This window comes from Chlorocebus sabaeus, chromosome 18 (genome assembly GCF_047675955.1).
Source record: "Chlorocebus sabaeus isolate Y175 chromosome 18, mChlSab1.0.hap1, whole genome shotgun sequence".
Lineage (NCBI taxonomy): Eukaryota > Metazoa > Chordata > Mammalia > Primates > Cercopithecidae > Chlorocebus > Chlorocebus sabaeus.
In genome coordinates, this window is record NC_132921.1 from 69,555,027 (window position 1) to 69,577,347 (window position 22,321).

General features: G+C 36.9%; 1 protein-coding gene across 12 annotated transcripts in view; it reads left to right on the forward strand.

Moving 5' to 3' along the window:
• The window catches only part of PTPRM (protein tyrosine phosphatase receptor type M), an 834,581-nt gene that overhangs the window by 495,179 nt on the left and 317,081 nt on the right, over positions 1-22,321 (forward strand). For all 12 annotated transcript variants that reach the window (XM_007974623.3, XM_073006465.1, XM_073006464.1 and 9 more), the window contains 4 exons: positions 1,235-1,543; positions 8,065-8,174; positions 17,261-17,462; positions 20,349-20,451. In XM_007974623.3, the coding sequence (XP_007972814.1) occupies positions 1,235-1,543; positions 8,065-8,174; positions 17,261-17,462; positions 20,349-20,451 (724 nt within the window). The remainder of the gene's footprint in view (positions 1-1,234; positions 1,544-8,064; positions 8,175-17,260; positions 17,463-20,348; positions 20,452-22,321) is intronic.

Here is a 22,321-nt window from a genome sequence, read left to right on the forward strand (position 1 = left end):
ATATATTAGAAATGAAAATATTTACAGGATTATTGTAAGGAATAGGCAATACATAGAAAGCAACTCACACATAGTAAGTGTGCCATAAACTGTAGCTTTTATATCTCAAGTTTATTGTCCCTTCTCAATTGTAGATCTCTTTACATTGATATTTGGTGGGCACACTTCAGACAAACAAAAATCAAAATTATGAATCAAATGACCTCTGGATGTATAACACAAAATATTTTAGGTTAGGCTTTTCCTAAAACCCTGAATGCTAAATTTTTTGTAGCAGTGCATGGTACATTATAAGTGCCGGGTAAATGTTATTCACGTAGTAGTATTTATTTTCATCATGATTTCATAAACAAACCTAAGCTTTCTCTGCATATATTTTGTTTTAAACCATGCAAAAATGCTTATATTCTCTCCATGTCATTTAGATTTCTAAGCTTGAAAATGTACCTGGAGCTGGGGCTAAAAGAAGAATACTAAGAAATTGTCATGAATAGGCAAGAATTACTTTAGAATTGATTGAGTGGAATTCTATTCAGATTGAAATTCGGAAACACCTGTTCTGCTCAGAAGTTTATGTTCTCTTATTGTATTATTTCATGGATAATTCTCAAGCTTTTACTCTTATGTTTTCTAATTACATAATTATAAATTAATGCTTAAAGAAAAAACACATGTATCAGTATTAAGATTGGTTTATTTATTCAGAGACCCAGAGGAAAAGAGGCTTAAATAAGATAGCATTTAATTTTTCCTAATGAAAAGTTTGGAGGTGGGAAGGTCAGGGCCGGTATGGTAGCTCAGTGATATCAGAGACCCTGGCTCCTCCTCCATCAGTGCTTTGAATTCTTAATGTTTAAGTGCCTCGTGGTTCAGCATGGCTGCCTGAGCTCCAAATGTCATATCCTCCATCCAGCTAATAGGAAAGAAGAAGGACCAAAGATGGTGAGCCCCTGCCTTATAAGAACACCTCTCAGAAACTATTTTGGACATTTCATCTTATATACCATTCTTCAGAACTTAGGCACATGGCCACATCTATCTGCAGAAAATAATGGAAACTTTCATCTTTATTCTGGGTAGCCAAATGCCTAGCCAAGACTTAGGGATTTATTATCCAGGAAGGAGAGGAGACCAGGTGTTGGGGACAACTGGGAATATCTGTGACCTTTGGGATTGACCTGAGCCTTTATCTTTCTTCTTTCTCATGTTTTCTTTTGTCTTCTTTTCTAAATAGATCCCATGCGAGGCCCAAGGAAACTGGAAGTAGTGGAGGTCAAATCTCGGCAAATCACTATCCGCTGGGAGCCATTTGGATATAATGTAACTCGTTGCCACAGTTATAATCTCACTGTCCACTACTGTTACCAAGTTGGAGGACAAGAACAAGTGCGAGAAGAAGTAAGCTGGGATACAGAAAACTCACACCCTCAACACACGATCACTAACCTGTCACCATACACCAATGTCAGTGTGAAACTGATCCTCATGAACCCAGAGGGCCGGAAGGAAAGCCAAGAACTCATAGTGCAGACAGATGAAGACCGTGAGTACCTTTGAATGATATGTTTATGTAAAACATGATCTTTCAAAAAGCAGCTTTTGTTTTGAGATCTTTGCTGTGAAGATGGAAGAAAGAACTACTTACATTGTAGAACAACACAAATGTGTATCTGTACTCTGTATTCTTAAGCACTGATTGAAAGAGGGAAAAGGGAGTAGAGATGTAGAAATGTCATTTTTTATTACTCATATAGTTACTTTCCTATATATAATCATTCCATATTGCTCTCAATAGTTCTTCATTCAAGTTTTATTTCAGTTGGCTGAAAACTTGTTGTTTCGGGTATTAGGTTATTTATATAAAATCATTGGACTGAAAGAGTGTTATTTAGGGTATTAGATTATTTATATAAAATATTTATCTAAATATATTTAAATGGCATTCTGAAACATTTTTTATAGTTCAGATAAAATTTCAGCACAAAATAGAGCCTGCCCTTGCTTTTCAACACAGTCTTGAGAAACTAAGTTGGTGGTCATGAAATAGATCATTTTTCTCCACAGGAACAATGTTGAAAGTGAATGTTACTTTAATAAGTGACTACTTAACAAATAAACCATGCATGTCACCAGTAATGCATCAAAAAAGCAAATATACAGGAAACCTCTATAATAACTTAAAACAGTAAAATTATGCTTTGAACCTCATAGCATGGATGTAAATGTTCCTTTACACAGACGATACGGGGAACCCTTGTATAAATAATAGCATATTCATTTAGTACATAAAATACTGTGGTAGTGTATCATACATTTGACCTAAAAATCACTTTTCAGGCATCAAAATAAGTGACAAAGAACGTAGGAAGCCCATTAAATGAATGAACTGACTATTTTTAAGAAAAATAGTTGTTTCGCTTTTTGTTTCTTTATGTAACTGATAATGTAATTTTGACCATTGATTAAATCATGAGTTAAATGTTTAGAATACTTTATCGTTTCATTTAAAGAACTAAAAAGGTATTTTTGAGTGTTTCTACCTACCCAGCAGGTAGGTAGAAAGTAGGTAGGTTTCTACCTACCTACCCTTCTGTGGAAGAAAAACGTAGAAGTAGCTAGAGTAGATGAGGAGCTCACTGCACATCCTCTCTTTCTTCTTTTATGTCCCTCAGGTCCTGCTTGTGTTGGCTCCTCTCAAGCAGTAGTTTGGGAGGGAGTCCAAGTTTGGTGGAAGCCACTCAGTCAAGGCTGAGACCGGAAGCTCTATTTCTGTTTCTTCTAACTCTCTCATCTCCCAGAAGAGGAGAAGCTGGTGTCCACATTGTCATCAAATCATGGCTGGCTCCTTCCTGCCCTACGTGTCTCTACTGACTCTGGTCCTAACATCTGTTGTTTCTACTTCCAAAGTTTTAGATTGTTCTTTTCTGTCAATTTCCATTGCCTGTATTTAAATCCTTATTATTTGAAATTTATATAATTGTTTCTACCTTTTCTTTGTGGTTCCAGTTTTTCTATTCTAATGCCCCTCTACTCACTCACTAATCTTAAAAATACATTTTCATCTTGGCTCTCTCTCTACAAGAGTCTTCAGTGGCTCTTCCACTTAATCGTCATTCCAGTGCCTTGGCTGTCAAGGTCTTCTATATTCTTGGCTCATATTCTAGGAGTAATAACGTCTCCTTCACAGCAGCTTGTTCTGCAAAGCCATCCCTGAGTGCTGGTCCCTGTGCCTGCTCTGTGCATCCTGGGCTCCCCATCGTTGCCTGATTGTTCTCCTTGGCCAGTCAGGGCCTCTCCTGGCCGCTTCTCAGGCTCGCCTACTCTGCTACCCGCTGAAGTTCTCCTCACATTTCAGGTCCTTCACATAGCTGTCTCCAGCTCTTCAGTCTGTGTTACTCACATCCTTCTGACCTTACTTGTGCTTCATGAGATCCTTGTCTCTGACCCTCAATTTCCTGATCTGAGAAGTGAGAATAATAACAATTCTTAGATATATTAGGGATAGAAGAAATTTACATGGTTGTAACTGTCAGAAAGGGTCCTTTCTTAGTGTTGTAATGATTCATGGCCACTCATTATGATGATTCTTTGCTCCCTCATTATGTATTTATACGTATTGTTTCTTTTTATTGTAAACTGTTTGACAAGAAGTACTGTTTTTCTTTTATAGCAATATGTGTGATATTGAGTAAGTAATAAACACCCCAAAATACCTTGTAAGTCTTTAAGTGAAATAATGAAGTATTATTGATAAGCATTTAATTCATGTTTTAATAAACAATAATGGTCACATCAATGAAAGAAATAAAATGCAGTCACTTTCAGATATGTGTTGCTGAAGCATGAACCTATTGAACACTGTGGGTTTCAAACTGAGAACCGTCATGAGCCAGGAATTTTGTTAAGTTCCATCAAAACATGAGGACAGAATTACTTTCTTTGTTTTTTTTTTGTTGTTGTTTGTTTAAATTATCTTGCTAGTCCCTGAAGCTGGAGCATGCATTACTTTGAAATAAAAATCTATTGTTTTCCTAGCACACTAGCATTTCTTAATTAGAAAAAACTTTAATTTCAAGTTATATTTCGTCACCCCTCCACAAGAAATACTTCAGAAAAGGCAGAGAGAAGAAAGAAATAGAATAATTGCCAAACAATACCCAGTTTGTAGAGAAAAGAATTGGGGAATCACTTTGTTTATCCATTAACAAAGGTTATAATTCATTGAACGTTGTGAGTTTTATTGTAGTATAATACTTTTATTGAAATATAGTTTATTTCATCAGAAATCGTGTGGGAAAAAAATTTACCTTCCATTAATGTTAGTAGAATCCTATGTAGCCCAGGGATAAGTTGTACAAACATAGGTATTATGACTTTATATACCAGATCCTTCATTCCCAGAACTTCTTAAAATAGGTACTAGACCTAAGTCACTATGAGGTACTATCTTCCCTAACTTAATCAGTAGTATATTAATTATTTATTCATATTGTTTTAATTTACATTGTCTTTCCCTGATCTTAAAGTGATTATCTGAATCCCCATTAGGGTTTCCTGTCAACTATTCTACGCCATCTATCACAGGGTCACCACCAGTACATTCTAATAATTAGTTCATCCTTCTGAGATATCCTCTGCCTAACATGATTTTGAATACCTCCTATGTCATGTTACTGTTAGTATTTTCTTTTATACAAATTGAATAAAACAAATATTTGTTTTTTTCTTTTTTTTAATTAAAAAGAATGGTTTTTTTATTTTTTTTTTATACTTTAAGTTCTAGGGTATCACAAATATTTGTTTTTTCTAACTCTTCACCTTCCTTACACCTGCACATGGGTTAATACATATTTTCAAATAAGAAATATCATTAGCTGCTCCACCTATGGAGTAGCCATTGTTTTATTCCTTTGCTTTCTTAATAAACTTGCTTTCACTTAAAAAGAAAAAAAAATCATCACAAAATAGAGTCACTCATCTTAATTATCTTGATTCTGTGAGAAAACTGAGGATGGCATCATCATAAACACTTTCAGGGTTAAGAGGAAGAGACTTAGCTGAGTTTTCTCAGGCATAGCCGGTTTTAGTTCAGCTTCTAATTATGATGAACATTTTAGTCTCAGAGCTTGGAATTCCAATGTTCTTAGAACTCACCTAGTGTTGTCATTTCTAATGTTTTTTGCTGCTTCAGTGTAGTCGTATATAAATTTCTTCAACATAGAACTAACAATTATTTTCATATTTATGTACTATTTAGGGTTTGAATGTCAAAATTAACTTGGCTGGGTATAGTGACACATGCCCATAATCCCAGCACTTTGGGAGCCCAAGGCAGGAGGGGATCGCTTGAGCCCAGGAGTTTGAGACCAGCCTGGGAAACATAGTGAGACCCTATCACTACAAAAAGTAAAAATAAATTAGCTGGCATGCTGGTGTGTACCTATGGTGCCAGCTACTCAGAAGGTTGAGGTGCGAGATCACTTAAACCTGGGAGGTTGAGGCTGCAGTGTGCAATGGTAGCCCCACTGCACTCCAGCCCAGATGACAGAGCAAGACCCTATTTCCAAAAAACAGAAAATCAACTTAATCCAACTTCATTTTAGGAATGAGGCAAATGAGACCTAAAGAGGTTCAATAATTTGTCCAAATTGCATAATTTAATCATTAGATAGTCTTAAATCAGAACCCGGACCTCCCATATGAATCAGTATTTTTTTTTTCTGCCAAACAACACTTGACTTTAATTGGAATAACTGTAAATGTTCTACATTTACATATAAGTAGCCCCTCATCTCAAAAAAAGGCGTACTATCTGTGAGTCCTTTTGAAATTCTAGGCAGGCTTTCCAATCCGTGATAGCCTTAGCAGTCATTAAAAAACTAATCATACCCTCTCACAATCTAAAACATTTTTTCCAACCCCCTTTAAAAACGTTTATTGAGATATGTTTGTCTGTTCACCATTTGATAAATATTTGGGTTGTTTTCACTTTTTGGGTATTATGAATAATACTGCTATGTATATTCATGAACAAGTTTTTGAATTAACTTTTTTTTCACTTTTCCTGAGTACGTAGCTAGGAGTGAAATTGTTGGGTTATGCTATAAATCTACCTGTGTTTAACCAATTGAGGCACTGCCAGAGGGTTTTCAAAGTAGTGGCATGACTTCACCTTCCCTCCAGCAGGGTATGCGGTTTCCGATTACTCTTCCTTCTTACCAGCACTTGTCTTTTCATTATAGCAATGCTAGTGGGTATGAGGTGATATCTCATTATGGTTTTGATTTACAGTTTCTTGCTAGCTAATGATACTGAGCATCTTTTCCTGTGCTTATTGACTATTTGTTTGTCTTTTTTGGAGAAGTGTTTATTCAGGTCCTTTGCTCATTTCTAATTATACTATTTATTATCTTATTACTGGGTGTTAATATAGCTCCTTTTATATTCTAGATACAAATCTCTTATCATATATATGATATGCAGAAACCTTCTCCCATTCTGTGTCTTGTCTTTTCTTAATAGTGCCCTTTGATACCCAAAAGGTTTTCATTGTGATAATGTACATTTTATCTAGATTTTCTTTCATTGCTTTTGCTTTTGGTGTCATGCCTAAGAAATTGTTGCCCGATCCAAGATCATGAAGATTTATTTATATGTATGCTTTCTTTAAGAGTTTTATAGTTTTAGTTCTTACAGTTAAGTCTTTAAACTATTCAGATTTAATTGTTATATATGGTGTGAGGTAGAAATCCAACTTCATTCTTGTGCATGTGGATACTCAGTTGTGCTAGTAGCATTGGTTGAAAAGATTATTCTATCCTCATTGAATTTTCATGGTACTCTTACTAAAAATCAATTTACTGCAAATGTAAGGGCTTCTTGAGTACTGGGATTCTCAGTTCGATTCCGTGTGTGTGTGTGTGTGTGTGTGTGTGTGTATTTTTATGGAATCTGTAGCTTTGCAGTCAGTTTTGAAATCAGGTGAGTTCTCTCCGACCCAGTTATTGGTCATTAACTTCATCACCAAAAAATTTGATCATGCACCCCCAAATATATGCATATTTATAAGCAGTATAGCTATTTTGTAAATAAGATAGACATACTAGTACACTAAATTGTATATAACATGAAGCATACTGAAACACTACATTTAAAATGATAATGGGATAAATAATATTTTTCAATTATATTGAATATTATTTTATAGAAAATTTGCAAATAACATCTTCACTTTTGTTAGATTTTTGCAAACTTATAAGAAGGTGTTATGTATTTTAAGTTTTGAAAAATGGCATCAAACTTCCCCCAAATCACATATAGTATTAACAAATAAAATAATGTTTAAAGACTATATTGTTATTTTGTCTATATCAACTTCTACTTTGTAGAACTAATTAATAGTTAGTACAGTAGCTCATATATTTTTTTGTGTGGTTTTATTATTCAGTGTTATGGTTATAACTTGAATCCATGTGATATATAACTGTTATTTACTTTCAGTCTTTTCAGTACTTTATTGTATAACATAACTTATTAAACCATTTGATTTGTTTCTTATTTATTATTATTTTAAAAATCACTGCTTTGTGAACATTTTTGTATGTGTCTGCTGGTGCATATATGCAAGAATTTTACTAGGGAATATACCTGCATGTGGGACCATTGGGTCATATATTCTGTGCATCTTCAGCTTTACTAAATACTATTAATAATTTTCCAATGTGTCTCTACCAGTTTACACTCCCACAAGGAGTATGTGAGAATTCTCATCACTTCAAATCCTTCCTCATTTCTTTTGGAAGAGTAAAAACGTTTATTTAATAGATGGGACTGGGCTCTAATTGATTAAAGCTTTTAAGAAAAAAAATGATAAAGTTATTCTTTTAATCAGGACAGTGTAGCTAAAATGGTTTAAGGTTCCAGATTTTTATAGAAAACTTGAGTATATGTGTGGACTATTAAAATCTTTTCTCTCAATAGGAGGTTAAAACCTACCAAGTCTAGAAAAATCTACTTTTTAATTGTTTATTACTTAAACATTTATTTCCTCCCACCCTCCTTTAGTCCCAGGTGCTGTTCCCACTGAATCCATACAAGGAAGTACCTTTGAAGAGAAGATATTTCTTCAGTGGAGAGAACCAACTCAAACATACGGTGTAATCACTTTATATGAGGTAGTATATATGTTTGTTAGTAATTTTTAATTAGAAATTCTCATGATAATATAGGCTATCTAGTATTTAAAAATGCATAGTTACATAATATATTTTAAGAAGTTTAATGCTTTCAGTAGTTATAATGGTTGTTATATAGAAGAAAATTGTAAAAATAAGTTTTTGAATTATATATAATTTGAGGATTTAGCTTTACAATGAGTTGGACCTTTCCAGTTTATATGTTATTATATGTTAAGACACAGCATTACATTTAAGAATTATCTTTATTAAAAACAATAAGTATTTTGAAACATGCATTGATTATAAGACAAACATAGAATTCTATTCTTGATTAGCTATTAAATATTTTGCTACTGAATTATAGAAGGACACTGATTATCCAATTAGCAAAGTCAATAAATACTGTCTCAGGGCTAACAATAGAATAATGTCTTTTGGTTTCTTAGTATTACCAAAACATCCTTTTGACTTCTGTGACATAGTTTTGTCTACTGAGGCATATCAAATGGTTGAATGATAGATAGCAGAGAAGAATTTGATGAATTGTTCAAGGAAAAAAATAACAGCAATAACAGGGTGACATTCATCATCACATCTGTGCGAGCACCATTTCACTCTGCCTATTGTCATAGAAACAAGCAGCTGTGTTTTTTTAAGCTAGCATTTATTTGAAGGCGAATTCAACAAAATTGTATGTTGTAAAGTTTCTAAAAATCGTGGCCAATTCTCCTATGGAACCTCTGCTTGAATACCTTTCAGAACTACTAACAAAAGCCTGTAAAGATGAGCTGTCAGACAGTGATCACTGGGAAACCCCTTCCCTGACCCAACTGGCCTCACGTTTATGTTTCCTTATAATTTTTGAAAATTGGTATTGAAACACAACGCAAAAATTAATTCAAAGCTAAGTGAAGAAAGATAAAAAAGTTGATTTTTGTACTGTTATTGATGCTGTTCATTGGCTGCCTCATTGTAAAAGAATATTATCAAAATTCATGGCTCAGCTTTTATAGAGCTAAGTGTTATAAACAAATCAAACAAGTTCATATTTTTTTTCTCAGTGATGAAAATCTTTTAGTTTTTATTTTTGGCCCCCAAAATAAACTAAAACTAGGTCTCAGTTTTGGGGATTCTTACCTAGTAACAGGATTTTAAACTTGGAAACATACAATCTTTGAAATCAACTTTAATTTCCAAGCCATAAGTTCATCTGTCCCAAAAGCCACATGCTGCTATGTAGACAGACAGAAAACATTTAATAGAGTCTTTCTTTTTAATCCCACAAGAGATATATCTCTGTGTGGTAAGTCACTTTAACATGAAAACAATGGGAATAATAATTCAAAGGAAAAACCTATTAATCTCTCTGATTCTGCAGCCAGGACTACCCAGCTGAACACTGATCTAAATACTACTACAATGGGGATGCATGAACGTGTCATAAATCAGGGTTTTAAAAATCAGATATGTGTAAGTAGAACAGATTGGTTCAGTTTTCTAGGGACCAAAGGGGAAATATGTGATCCAGGCTGAAGTGATTAAATACAAGCTTTCTGCCCGACAAATCTTTCTCCCTTTCCCACGTTTTCTACAAGTAGGAAGGAAGGGAGTCCCCAGCTCCCTCCAGGCGGGTCTTAGGTGGAGTCTCAGGAGGAGCTCTTCTTGAGCTGAGATGCACCTGTGAGCTGTGATTCACCCAGCCTATGCCAGAGTTTACAACAGGCACACACAGCTTCCTCCCGGAGCTGAAGATACATGTTGAACCAGACTCAGTCCCTCTCTGGAGAATCACAGACTTCTGAGACAAAATTATGCTAAGAAAATCAAACCTTTGCCCCAAAAGAAACAGGGACCATGGCAACAGTGTATTCTGTCATGGAATCACATTTGAATACTGGTGAAAACCAGAAGGTGAGATAAATTGCCATGGTTGGAAAAAAGTTTAGTAACCAATGACACGGGTGTTTGTTTAAGGAAGGCAGCGCACAGGATAATTTTTGAAGGAAAGAAGAAAGCACAGATGGAATATTGTTGATGTTTGTACTAGGCCATTCTTGCTTGGCTGTAAAGAAATGCCAGAGGTTTGGTAACTTATAAAGAAAAGAGGTTTACTTGGCTCATGCTTCTGCAGACCATTTAGAAGCATGGCACCTGCATCTGCTCCGGACAAGGGTCTCAGGAACCTTACAATTATGGCGGAGGCTGAAGGGGAGCAGGCACGTCACATGGCGAGAGCAGGAGTAAGAGAAAAGTGGGGAGTGCCACACCCTCCTGTGAACTCAGAGCGAGAATTCACTCATCACCAAGAGGGTGGCCTGAAGCCTTTTCACGAAGGATCTGCCGCCATGACCCGAGCACCTCCAACACTGGGAATCTCATTTCAACATGAAATTTGAAGGGGACAAACATCCAGACCATATCAGTGTTGGAAATGGATGTGCTGTAGCTTTAGGTTATTGTTAGTTCTCTCTTTGCTTATTATGAAAGATACACAAAAGCATTAATGATAAAAAACGGCTGACAGCATTGTTTTTTCCAGGAGTTACAGCAGTTCACAGCCTTACTTCATTCTTCTGGTTTTCTTCCTTGCCTTCTTCTTTACACTCCTCTAACTCCGTTCTCAGCCTTCCAGCACTAGCCTTGCCTCTCTGACCTCCTTGTCTTCATTCTGACTCAAGTCCTTCTCATGCCTTACCCCTCCACCTCAGTCATTTAATTTTATCAGTCATCTTCCTACAACCTGGGTCTGATCATTACCCCGTTACTCAATAGCTGTCAAAATCTCTTATTTTGTCAAGTTGTCAATTTAATACTGCCCTCTGAAAGAATACTTTTAAGTGCAGAAGTATTCAAACTAAAACATCCTTGCTTCCCAATTTTACTTTTCAAATGTAACTACTATTAACAGCTAGATACATGTCCTTTTAAAATTTTACAAGGTAGAAACTGTAGTGCAAATTCATTAATGAATATAAAATGGAGGCAATTTAATAAATGTTGTCAAATCCAGCATTTTATTATAAGAATAAAATGCCACATGAGACTCCCACCTCACATCATACAAAAATAAATACCAGGTTCATGATTTAAACACAAAAGTTTAGAAGAACCCTTGGAGAAAAAGGTAGGAAGACATTTTTGTTATGTATTTTTCTAAGCTTGATATAAAATGCAGCAGTCATTAAAAATGAAGATCAACAGATTTGGTTATATAAAATTTTAAACTTCTGAATGATGAAAGATATCATGAAGGAGGTCTGAGTGCAAACAGAAGACTTAGATTATTTTCAGCACTTACAGCAGTCAACAGGCTGGGGGCTGTAATATACAGAGAGCTCTATGTAGTAATAAGAAAAAAACAAATACTGTATTAGGAAAGAAAATGGACAAAGACACTTCAAAAAAAAAAATTCTCCCAGCATGTAAGCATATGGTAAAGTACCTACCCAACCCTACTAATGATTAAGAAATGGAATATTACAAGTGCTACAGAAGTTTAGATTTCTATAATATCAAGTGTTAATCAGTGATGTGGAGAAATGCGTACATGCATAGTCTATTGATGGGAACATACATTTTGCCGTCTTTTTTTGGTAGGCAATTAGGGAGAATCTATCAAAATTTAAACATAGCATGTCAAACCTATTTCTAGAAGTTTATTAGTAATACTCCCCAATGTATAAGGATATTTGTCCAAGTATTTTCGTTGTACCCTACTAACTTTATGTGTCTCTAGTGAGTAAATACCAGACTCCTGGTCATGAGACTAACACATGGATTTTTTAAAAGCTTTAGTATGTCTAAGATACTGGAAAAAGACAGAAGTAGAAAAGGTACTGTTCCTTTTCTATTGAAGTAACTGCCCCATCAGCAACCAACTATAGAAAGAATGAAATGAGTTCTAAACTTAGGGACTCAGTGTGTGAGTGTGTGACTAGAGTATCAAGTGCAGTTTTGGTTGGGCACTTTAATCAAGTAGAATGGTCTAGATTTGCCAGCTGATTGGGACATTCAGGAGTCTAGAGTTGAAGATACGTTAATATCCTGAGCCTGGATAACTGGACTGTTAGTCACCATCAGCTGAGATAGGTGGTTATGTAGAGGGAATGAGAATTTAGGGGCCATGTTAAGAAGTTTGTTTTCAATACTCAAGGGCTTCTGTGATCTAACCCAAATCTATATTTATAACGCCGTCTCCCACTGTTTTTCTTCTGGAACTCAATGAGCCATGTATATGAAATGGTTTTTTCTCCAAGAGCCTTCTGAGTCATCGCACGCCCTGCTTTTGCTTAGATTCATTCCGCCTGTGCCATCCCATCGCTCTCATCCTATAGCAGCTCTGCTTATCTTTCAGTATTTTATTCAAGTACTATACTCTTCCTTGAAGTATCCTAGGTCCTTTGCTCCCCTGAAATCAGATTTAATTATTCAGTCCTTTGTTTTCTCAGAATAATTGCTTAAACCTCAATTAGAGGATGGTGTTTTATGCTGGCTGAAATGACCATCAACTCACACTAGAAGATTTTGATTCCGCTCTCCTATAACACGCAAGTCAAAGATTGCATGTTATTCTATTTTGGTTTCCCATTAATCTCTCAGTTTAGAATCTGAGGCTTTAAGTAGAGAAGGGGAAGACAATTTTGGAAGATTTCAGGCACTTACCTGCAAATCAGAAATCATCCAATAGAAGCAACAGTTTACTCCATCTCACCCAAATCTAACCCTCACGCATGGTTCTGAGATCTCAGTTTGCTTTTGACCTGGCACATCCCATAAAATTACTTACATCCAACACTGCAGCAGTAGCGTTATTTACAGAGGCTTCATTACAGTTTCCTGGACCTTCAGCCAGGGACAGAGTACAAGTACAGGAGCTTCCAGACTTCCTTCTTGTAGCTTCCTGCTGTACTGAAGTACTTAATAGGCACTTAATAAACATGTATTGAATGAACAAGTGAAGAAGTAAATGCTGAAACCATATGGACATTTGAGTTTGAGCAGGGGAGTATATTTTGGTGCCGTTTAGAGCAGCCCCTGAGGTGGGCGAATGTCTGCCATCCGCTCTGTGGCAGGTAGTGGGGTTGCAGAGTTAGAGTGCCCCTGCTGCCGAGGAGCTTTCCTCATTCTGATGTTCAGACTCCAGGGCTCTGTGGATGGGTCTGAGATGGGGAAACCCATCACCTTTGTAACATTTTGTGGACATACACATGCCCAACATATTTGCTTGTTAGGGGTGAGGGAGAGGATCTGTAAGTTTTAGGAGTGTGTGAATTAGTGTATACATGTGATTTTTAGAGGTAGATAAGAGAAGGTGTCTAATTTTTACCAAATTGTCAAAGGGTTATGACTAGAAGCCAGCTAAGAACCTCAGTGTTATTTTGCAACCACAAGGCTTCCGGCAAGTCCAAGCCCATCGACCCTACTGGAACAGCAAGTCCTTTAGTAAAGCGTTTGCTTGATAGTCCTTGTGGGTGGAGCAAAGATCCCACTTCTCTGAGTGTTTACATGAGCGTATGCACACACCTGCTCTCCCCAGGAGGAGTTGTAGAAAATAGATACTGAGTGCCAAATATTTACTGATCACAATGGGATCGGGAAAAGAATAAGACATTAGCTACTCCTCAGAAGGAAGATACAATTACGTGAAATATTCCAATTCCTCTGGCATATTTAAATCATGATTGAAGATCAAAGAAGAGATTTCACAGTACTCCACGATTCATTGCCCAGTGAATTGTATGAACAGTCACAACACAGGCATTCAGTGGATCTAGGGCTTGTTAGGCCAGGTTTAGGAAGGATTTACAGATACACAGAATGGGAACCCTGGACTGGGACAGGGACGGGTACTTTTTTTGTCCCAGTCTCATCTTTGGAAATGAACCCTCCCTCTCTCCTTCCCTCCCTGCCGCCCTCCCTCCCTCTCTCCCTTTCTCTCTCTGCTTTTTTTCATTTGGTTTCTGTGACAGCTTTCTCTCCTTTGGCTCTCTTCATGCATTTCTGACGCTTCTGTCGGCTTCTCCTCCTCTATCCTGTATCAAATACCTACATTCATTAGGGTGTGGTACCAGGCTCCCTTCTTTTTTTTCTAAACTTCCTTCACTAGTGACCCCCTCCATTCCAGAATTGAATATCGTCTCAATGCTCATCACCCCCAGTCTTCACTCCAACCCAGTCCTCTCGAATCTCAGCTTCATGTCATACATGTGTGTCCACCTGACTGCGTGGGCATTTCCAACTTAACATGTCCACTTGTGTCTGTAAATTTCTCCTCATATGTTCCACTCTTTTTCGGTACATGGGACCATCCTCTGATCAAGCCCAAAACATGGAACCTACCCTTTATTCCATCCTCTTTTTCTTATATCCAGTCCTTCACTGAGTTCTGTCCATTTTGTCTCTAAAAGATGCCAATTCTTTCCATCTCTTGCTGCCTGTACCAGCCCCACCTTATTCCAAGTGCCTGTATTCTCTCCGTTGTGCTGTAGCTCTAGGCCCTGGACTCTGCTGTACTTCCTAGTGCCTTCCCCACTACCTCAATTGTGCCCCCGCAATCAAATCAACCTTCCACCCACAGTCAAAGTGAACTCTTTAGAGGGAAATTAGATCATTTTATTTTCATGCCTAAACATGTTCAAGGGCTTCCTGTTGTATGTATCCAAACTTCTTATCTTGGAGTGCAAAGCACTGTACAGTATGGTCCTGCCTGCTTCTCCAGCCCCCAAGGAACCACACCGACCTCCTTTCTGTTCATATACTGTGCCCACTCACTCCTGCTTCACTGCCTTAGTTCCTGCTCTTCTTCCCCAAACTCTCAGCATGACTGACTCCTTCCCTAAGTTCAAGTCTCTTCAGTTTAACTGACATCTCAGTGGGCCCTTCCCCAGCCACTCTAAGTGGCTGTGTAATAACCTCTCTCGCCCGACAATTCTCCTTATTTTAGCACCTTGTTCGTTTCTTCCATGGAACTTGGTATTTTGAAAGTATTCATTTACTTACTGTATGGCTCCCCAGCTCCATCCCACCCTGTCCAGATTCTCCTTTATCTGAAACAGGGCGTGTGTTTACCTGCTGGCCATGGTGCTTGCTCAATGTCAGTGTTCAATCAATGTTTGAATAGAGTAAATGAATCTGAATAGGTAGAGAACATGGAAACAGAGCTAACTGTCTCATGTTCCAGGCGAGTGAATGTTTACGGGCAGAAGCAATGTCAGAAAAGCCCCATTAGTGTTTGCAGGGCAGTCTTTATCCTGTGACCAGAACAGAAGGGAATATAATTGTGTAGTATCACAGATTCAGAAGTAGGTTTGGAGAAGGTGGGAGCAGGTCTGAAACACAAAACTAAGGAGTTTGGGCTTTCTCTCATATGCATTTATGTTTCATTAAGGTTTATAGACAGGCAATAAAATGAATGAGAACACTAAGCTAGCCTCAGTAGGCAGCGTCAGTCCTCATTTTAATTATACTCTGTCATAATTGTTGGATCGCTTCTCCCCTTCCCCTACCAGACTGATACCTCCTTCAGGGAAGGTACGATTCCTGAGGCACCATGCAAGACCCCAGCTCAAAACACAGTGCTTGGCACATGAGAGGGGCTCAATGAATATGTTTTAAATGTATGGGTGAATTAGTGGGAAACATTGGGAAGCAATTACGCAGTCATAATAGAGGTTTAGATCCACCTCCTCCAAACTGCCTTGTTCCCTGGAGGTGTCTGAATGGAGGACCAAGTAATCACACAGCAGATACGTCGCTGACGTCCCTCGCTTAGCTGCGGGGGGCAGATTTGGCCTTATCTCTTCTTGGCTTCCTTAACCTTGTAAAGGAAGTCTGTTAGAGGGTTAATAACAGATACTGTGCGTGACTCCAATAGTGTCATGCACTGCAGTGATTAATATATACAGCAAACAGTTTTCTTGCTAAAGCTTAGTTGATTCAATCTAAATATTCTTTCAGAGAGGTCTTCTTAATTGTAATGACATGGTATAAATATAAGAAAAAAGACTGTCAATTATCACTTCGTATAATAACAGTTTTAGTGTTCATGCACATAAATTACAAGTAAGTTTACCTATTTGAAAGCAAGAAAAGTGCTCAGTTTTGCAATTTAAAACTTTAGAATATGCCACATTTTAAAATTATGTCATTACAACCAGTAGAAGTTAGTAATCACCACTAAAGTGCATGTTCTTGAGTAGATGATGAACTACTCACAGTGAAATTCTTTAAAATATCATTTGAAAGAGCAAGATTTAAAGGCATCTATGTTATATTTATTTTCAAACACTTCGGACTTATCCAACATACTTTGAATATCTGTTATGTAGCTAATATCATGAAAACTTCTAGAACTGCACTGTCTCATATGGCAGCTACTAATCACACATGGCAATTTAAATTCAAATTTTAACTAAAATTTTCAGTTCCTCAGTGTCACTAACCACATTTCAAATGCTCAGTAGCCAGATGTGGCTAGTGGCTGCATTTCCATCATTTCAGAAAGTTCTTTTGGAAGACATTGCTCTAAAGGAAAGAAATGAACATGACCCATAATGATCACTCTATGTGTAGCATCAGGAGTGACCGGAATCTGTCTAGGATTCCAGCCATTGGAGCAGATGTCCTTGCCTGCATTGATGAGAACACTTCAGTGCCCTTTTTCCCAATAGATAATAATCCTAAATCAAATTATGGCCACTAGATTAAAGATGAGGCCTTATCCTTGTCAGTATCTTATCTGTTTGAGCTAGTTGTATATTTTCTTATTTTGTTCGAAACTGATTGTAATGTAGTTTTACAAAATGACATTTTGAAAGCAAACAACTTCAAAGCATTAGCTTAACCCTGCGTTCATCCTGTATGTTCTAATCTACTGGCTTAAGTTCCCCTGTCTATAAAAGTAATAACTCAACAGCTTTGGTGGAGTTCCTTCATCCCTTCACTGGATTCAGGATTTCAAGAGTCTGAGTAGGAGCTTATCATGAAGTGTCTGACAGTGCATACATCAGAAGGGTTTATTGGATAAAGATGCAATCTGAGTCCATCTGCTCCAAATATTTTATCACTTTCTCATTCTTTTGCAGATCACCTACAAAGCAGTCAGTTCCTTTGACCCAGAAATAGATTTATCCAATCAGAGTGGAAGAGTTTCAAAGCTGGGAAACGAAACCCATTTTCTGTTTTTTGGACTGTATCCGGGGACCACATACTCCTTTACCATCCGGGCTAGCACAGCTAAGGGTTTTGGGCCTCCAGCAACAAACCAGTTCACCACGAAAATATCAGGTACTCTACATTCGTGAGTTGTGTCTTTTACCAGAAGTAACATTTTTGTCCTTTTTCTTTCCCATTGTTGAGTATGCCAAGCTGGCACACACTAACATTGTATCCAAAGGAATACCCTTGAATGCCTGAAGCTCAGACTCATGGCATTAAATGAGGTACTACAAATATTTCTCATTTGGGAGCTTGAGATCTCATGTGTTAGGAAGTGGCTATTGTTTTAGCAGGGCGCCTTGGAGGACTTGGGCATAAGGCAGAAGGTTCTGTTGAGACACTCTCATCCCCTTCTCAATCCAAAGTTGTCAGAGCAGTGATGTTGGAAAAATCTCTGTAATGAACCATGAACCATCAGGAGCTCAGCAGAAAGACAGTCATATAGAATCTGCTTCCGAAGGATCAGCCTCCTTGGGACCTCTACCATAAATAGATTCTGTCCTGAAGAGAGAGGCAAATACATGATGGTACCAGGCACTGAGGACCTCCAGCTTTTTGCTTTTAGAGACTTAATTATGTCATCTAACAAAAGACCTAATTTGAGAAATATTTCTAGGCATGTTCAACTGTGCAGAAAATGTCTTTCTACTTCAGACTAGAGGAAATTAAGCTGCCATCTGGTATGGGATATACAACAGCAATAAAAAAAAAAATTGCATGAATATTTTTTTTCCTTTTTTTTCCCCTTTGGGTATGAGTGTAGAAGTGTTGAGTTTTGGCTTTAACTGTTTTGTTTGGAGTGAATCAGGTGGGGTGGAAGTAGGGAAACGAGCTAACTCTTGTTATCAGCCATGGTTAGTTCAATAATATTTAGCCTGACCTTTACATCTTTTGTCTCTCTTTCCTTGTTTTGTATTAATAAAAGTTATTGTTTGGAGTTGAAGGAAAGGAATGTTCACAACTAGAGTATTGTAAGTGTTTGGCTAGGTTTTGAGGGAGGGTTTAGAATTTTCTTTTTAAGCAATTATAACTTAAGAGATAATTTTTCGTTATATAAGATTTTATGAGCACAAACGACTTGAAATTTAATACACTTGATACTCTGTGTATAGAATTAGGTTATAGAAACAGTATGGAGAATTGGGAAAGAGAAAATAAGTCTTTGGGAAGTTAGAATAATTAGAGATTTGAAAACTGACACAGGTTGAAGAAAATGGGTTGGTAGAAGAAAAACCACTGGACTTGGAATAAAAAAATCTAGGTTCTAGTTATGATTTTGCCAGGCACTTCCTCTCTGATTTTAATCAAATAAATTTACCCCTACATACAAATTAAGATAATATTATCTAGTGTATGAATTTATCATGGGGATTTAAAGATGAAATAAGTGCCAATATATATACCTCGAAGCATGTTTTAAGAAATTTTTCCCATGTAAGTTACTCTACGAAGATTATTGTCATAAAGAGTGTATTTTTTGAATAAAATAATTCACTTTTGCTGTTTTTATTAGATAAGAATTCTTATCAATATGGTTGTATTAGTCCATTTTCACACTGCTAATAAAGGCATACCCAAGACTGAGTAACTTATAAAGGAAAGAGGTTTGATTTACTCACGGTTCAGCATGGCTGAGGAGACCTCAGGAAACTTACAGTCATGGCAGATTGTAATCAATGGTTTTAACCACTTTCAGCATGCCAAGTTCAAACAATTTTATTGAAAATCAAGAAACCTGACATTTTCATTAGCCTATACGGCTCATCAAGAATAAGTATTTGATTTTTTAGTTTTAAAACAGTTACAGTTTACAGGTTCAAATTTTCATGGACCTATGAGAGGGAACCACTCTTGTATACAAAATGTAATTCTATGTTATGAATTTGAGTTAATTTTTAAGAGAATTGAAATAAATTTTAATGCTGAGATGATTCAATAAATGGAACTCAGAATTAACCCATATCGTGATAAAATAATCTTTTTGTGTATGTAAGACAATTTTAAAAACTGTATTTGCAAGAAACGACCTCTAGCTTTCTCATCAGGAGTCTCTACCTGTGGGCTGTGAAAATATGGTATGCCCTCCCACATCACAGCTCTGTGTAACGATTTGTCTTGTCCATAATTACTGAAGAGCTCTGTTGCTATCATAATAAGACTTAACAGTCTAGAGAAGGAAGATGCCGGGAACTGGCCTTGGAAATAGGATTTATATCTGGAGGAGAACTAACATTTGTAGGATTATATTTGCCCATCTCTCTGTTCTCTCTTTGAATTACGATAATAAACATACAGGGTAGTTTCCCCATTTTGAGATATATAAAAGCTCTGATGCTGGTTAAAACAAAACAAAAAAAAGTCAAACCCAAGCCTTTCTCACTTCTGTTCCTATGTGTTTTCCACTGTCATGCTTTTCTGAGAGCCCACAGATAGTCACTAATTAATTCCAGCAAATCTCTCTGACTCCCACTGTCCTCTTTAAATCCCCAGTGGGTCTCTGGTACATGAAAAACCTTGACTTAGATGGAATAACTGTAAAGTCCAATGATTATTTCTTAAATATGCCTTTAGCATAAACATTTTATCTGAGAACTCATATGTACAGAAAAGTGTACCAATTGTAAGTGTACAGCTCGGTGATTTTTTACAAGCCAAGTATGCTAATTTAGCCAGAATCCAAATCAAGAAACGGAATATTACTCACACCTTACAAACCCCCTCATACCATCTCCCAACTTCAACTCAAGATCACAGAGGGCACTACGGGCTGCTTTTAGCAGCTGTCCCTGTGATTCTGTGTAGGGAATATACGCAAAGTTTGCTCATGGTCATTGATAGCTGCAATGTAAAGTAAATGCACTGTGTTCTTAATGCTCTTTGTAAAAGGAAGTGGAAACTAAACTGAGAAGATCAACCAGAAATAATGAGTCTTCCATCCTATGCCTTTTCCCCCAGCACCCTCTATGCCAGCTTATGAACTTGAGACACCTCTGAATCAAACTGACAATACCGTGACAGTCATGCTGAAACCTGCCCACAGCAGAGGAGCACCTGTCAGGTATGGAACAGAGGGGTGGGCCGGCTCTAGAGAGAAGAAAACTAAATCAAGTTGATTAATTCCTCCGACGTGTTTTCTAGGGATTTGCTGCAAATCTCAGCCAGCATGTAAATCCATATCTTTATTAGTTCTAATTAAAAGTAATGACTGAGGAAAATGAAAGGGCTTTGATGTAAGGTGGTCAAGTATTGTTTAAAGGGTTTTATGCTGATGCGAGTGGGTTGTTCTTTTGAAGATAAGGCACCAAGCACTAGTCTGTTGAGGAGGTAGTTTTGAATTAAAAGGTGACTGCCTGATGCAATTTGGTTACCCAAGGGCAGATGGCATTTTTGTTCTCAGCTCCCTTCTTTGAATGGATGTTTAAATGTTTTCATGTGTGTGTTTACTTTGGGTTTTATGTCATTTAATTTTAGTAAATTAGCTAATTTCTCAATAGAATATGGGATGTATAGTTGTCGTTTTTTTTTAAAAAAAAAACAGATGATTGGAAAGAACATTGTGAAGTCTTTATTTGAACAGATTTGAGTTAATTACCAACATCTAGGCCCGCGTCTTATCCCATGATGATTTATATAGCTAAGCAATTATAAAGTGTAACTTTTACAGTGACTGAATAAAATAAATTTATTATTTCCAAGACAGAGCAATAGAATACCTGAGTAACTCTGGAGTATCAACTTGTCATAAGCTCATTAATCTACATAGGTGAAATTTCTACTTGATTCAGAGGGATTTAAATGTTTTACCTTTGTATTATCAGAATAGATCCCCTTCAGAGTCATCTATTACTTTGAATAGAGTACTTGGAAGAAACATTTACATTGACAAGGCATTTTAGGGTTTATTTTCACGTTCCTTTTGTAGACTTTGATTTCATTAATCTTTTTACACCTGGCTATATTTGATCATGTTTTCACTGCAGTGTCATAAGGCGATCAGTTAGATTTCGTTCTATTCAGTAAAATATATATGGAGGTCTTGGTTCATAAAGTCATAAATAAAACCAGAATAGTATTAGTTTTTAGTGAAGTCAGATTAGGGAAGAGTCACAGAAATTTTTATTTCAAAAATCTCCAAAATTTTTCAAAGAATTTTTAGTTTATACTGTAGAATAATGCAACACAGTAGCTCATATAAAGTTTTATGCTTGCTGTTCATAGATGCAGTTTGTGAGAATACTACGAAATATATAAAAGCTCTATTCCAAATTGGAGATTGTGTTAACTGCTACATTTCAAGTGATATGCTTGACATTGCCCAGGCCCTCTGGGTTGATGCCTGTGGGTGGCACTGAGAGGTTGCACTAATCCGATGGACCCAAGGCATGCATTAGATGCTATCCAAGATTCAAGTGTACCCATGGCCATGGGTCAGTCTTTGTTGACTTTAAAAGCTGAAATTTATTAAATGAAAATGTATGCTCTGACCATGGCCTTGGGAGCGTCATTTGTTTCTGATCCACTTAACAGTTGCTCAGACTCAGCAATAAAGAGTCATTGGGAAAGGACTTGATGTTTTACTGCAAAAAGCATCATGATCATGTGAATAGTTAGAATTCACTCAGCTTCGATGCCTCCAAACCAAAGGAAGCTGAAAGCTTAATCATTTTTCAAAAACAACCCGTTATTCCATGGTACTTTGTTCTTATATGGATACCTTTTGCACATTTTCTGTACTTGTATCTTACTTTCAAACGCTTTCTGTTGGACTTTCATTTGTATCTTTGTATAGAGCTGTTCAAATTTTGTTGATTGGTTTGTTTTTGAGATGGAGTCTCACTCTGTCGCTCAGGCTAGAATGCAGTAGCCTGATCTCAGCTCACTGCAGCCTCTGCCTCCCGAGTTCAAGCGATTTCTTCTGTCTCAGCCTC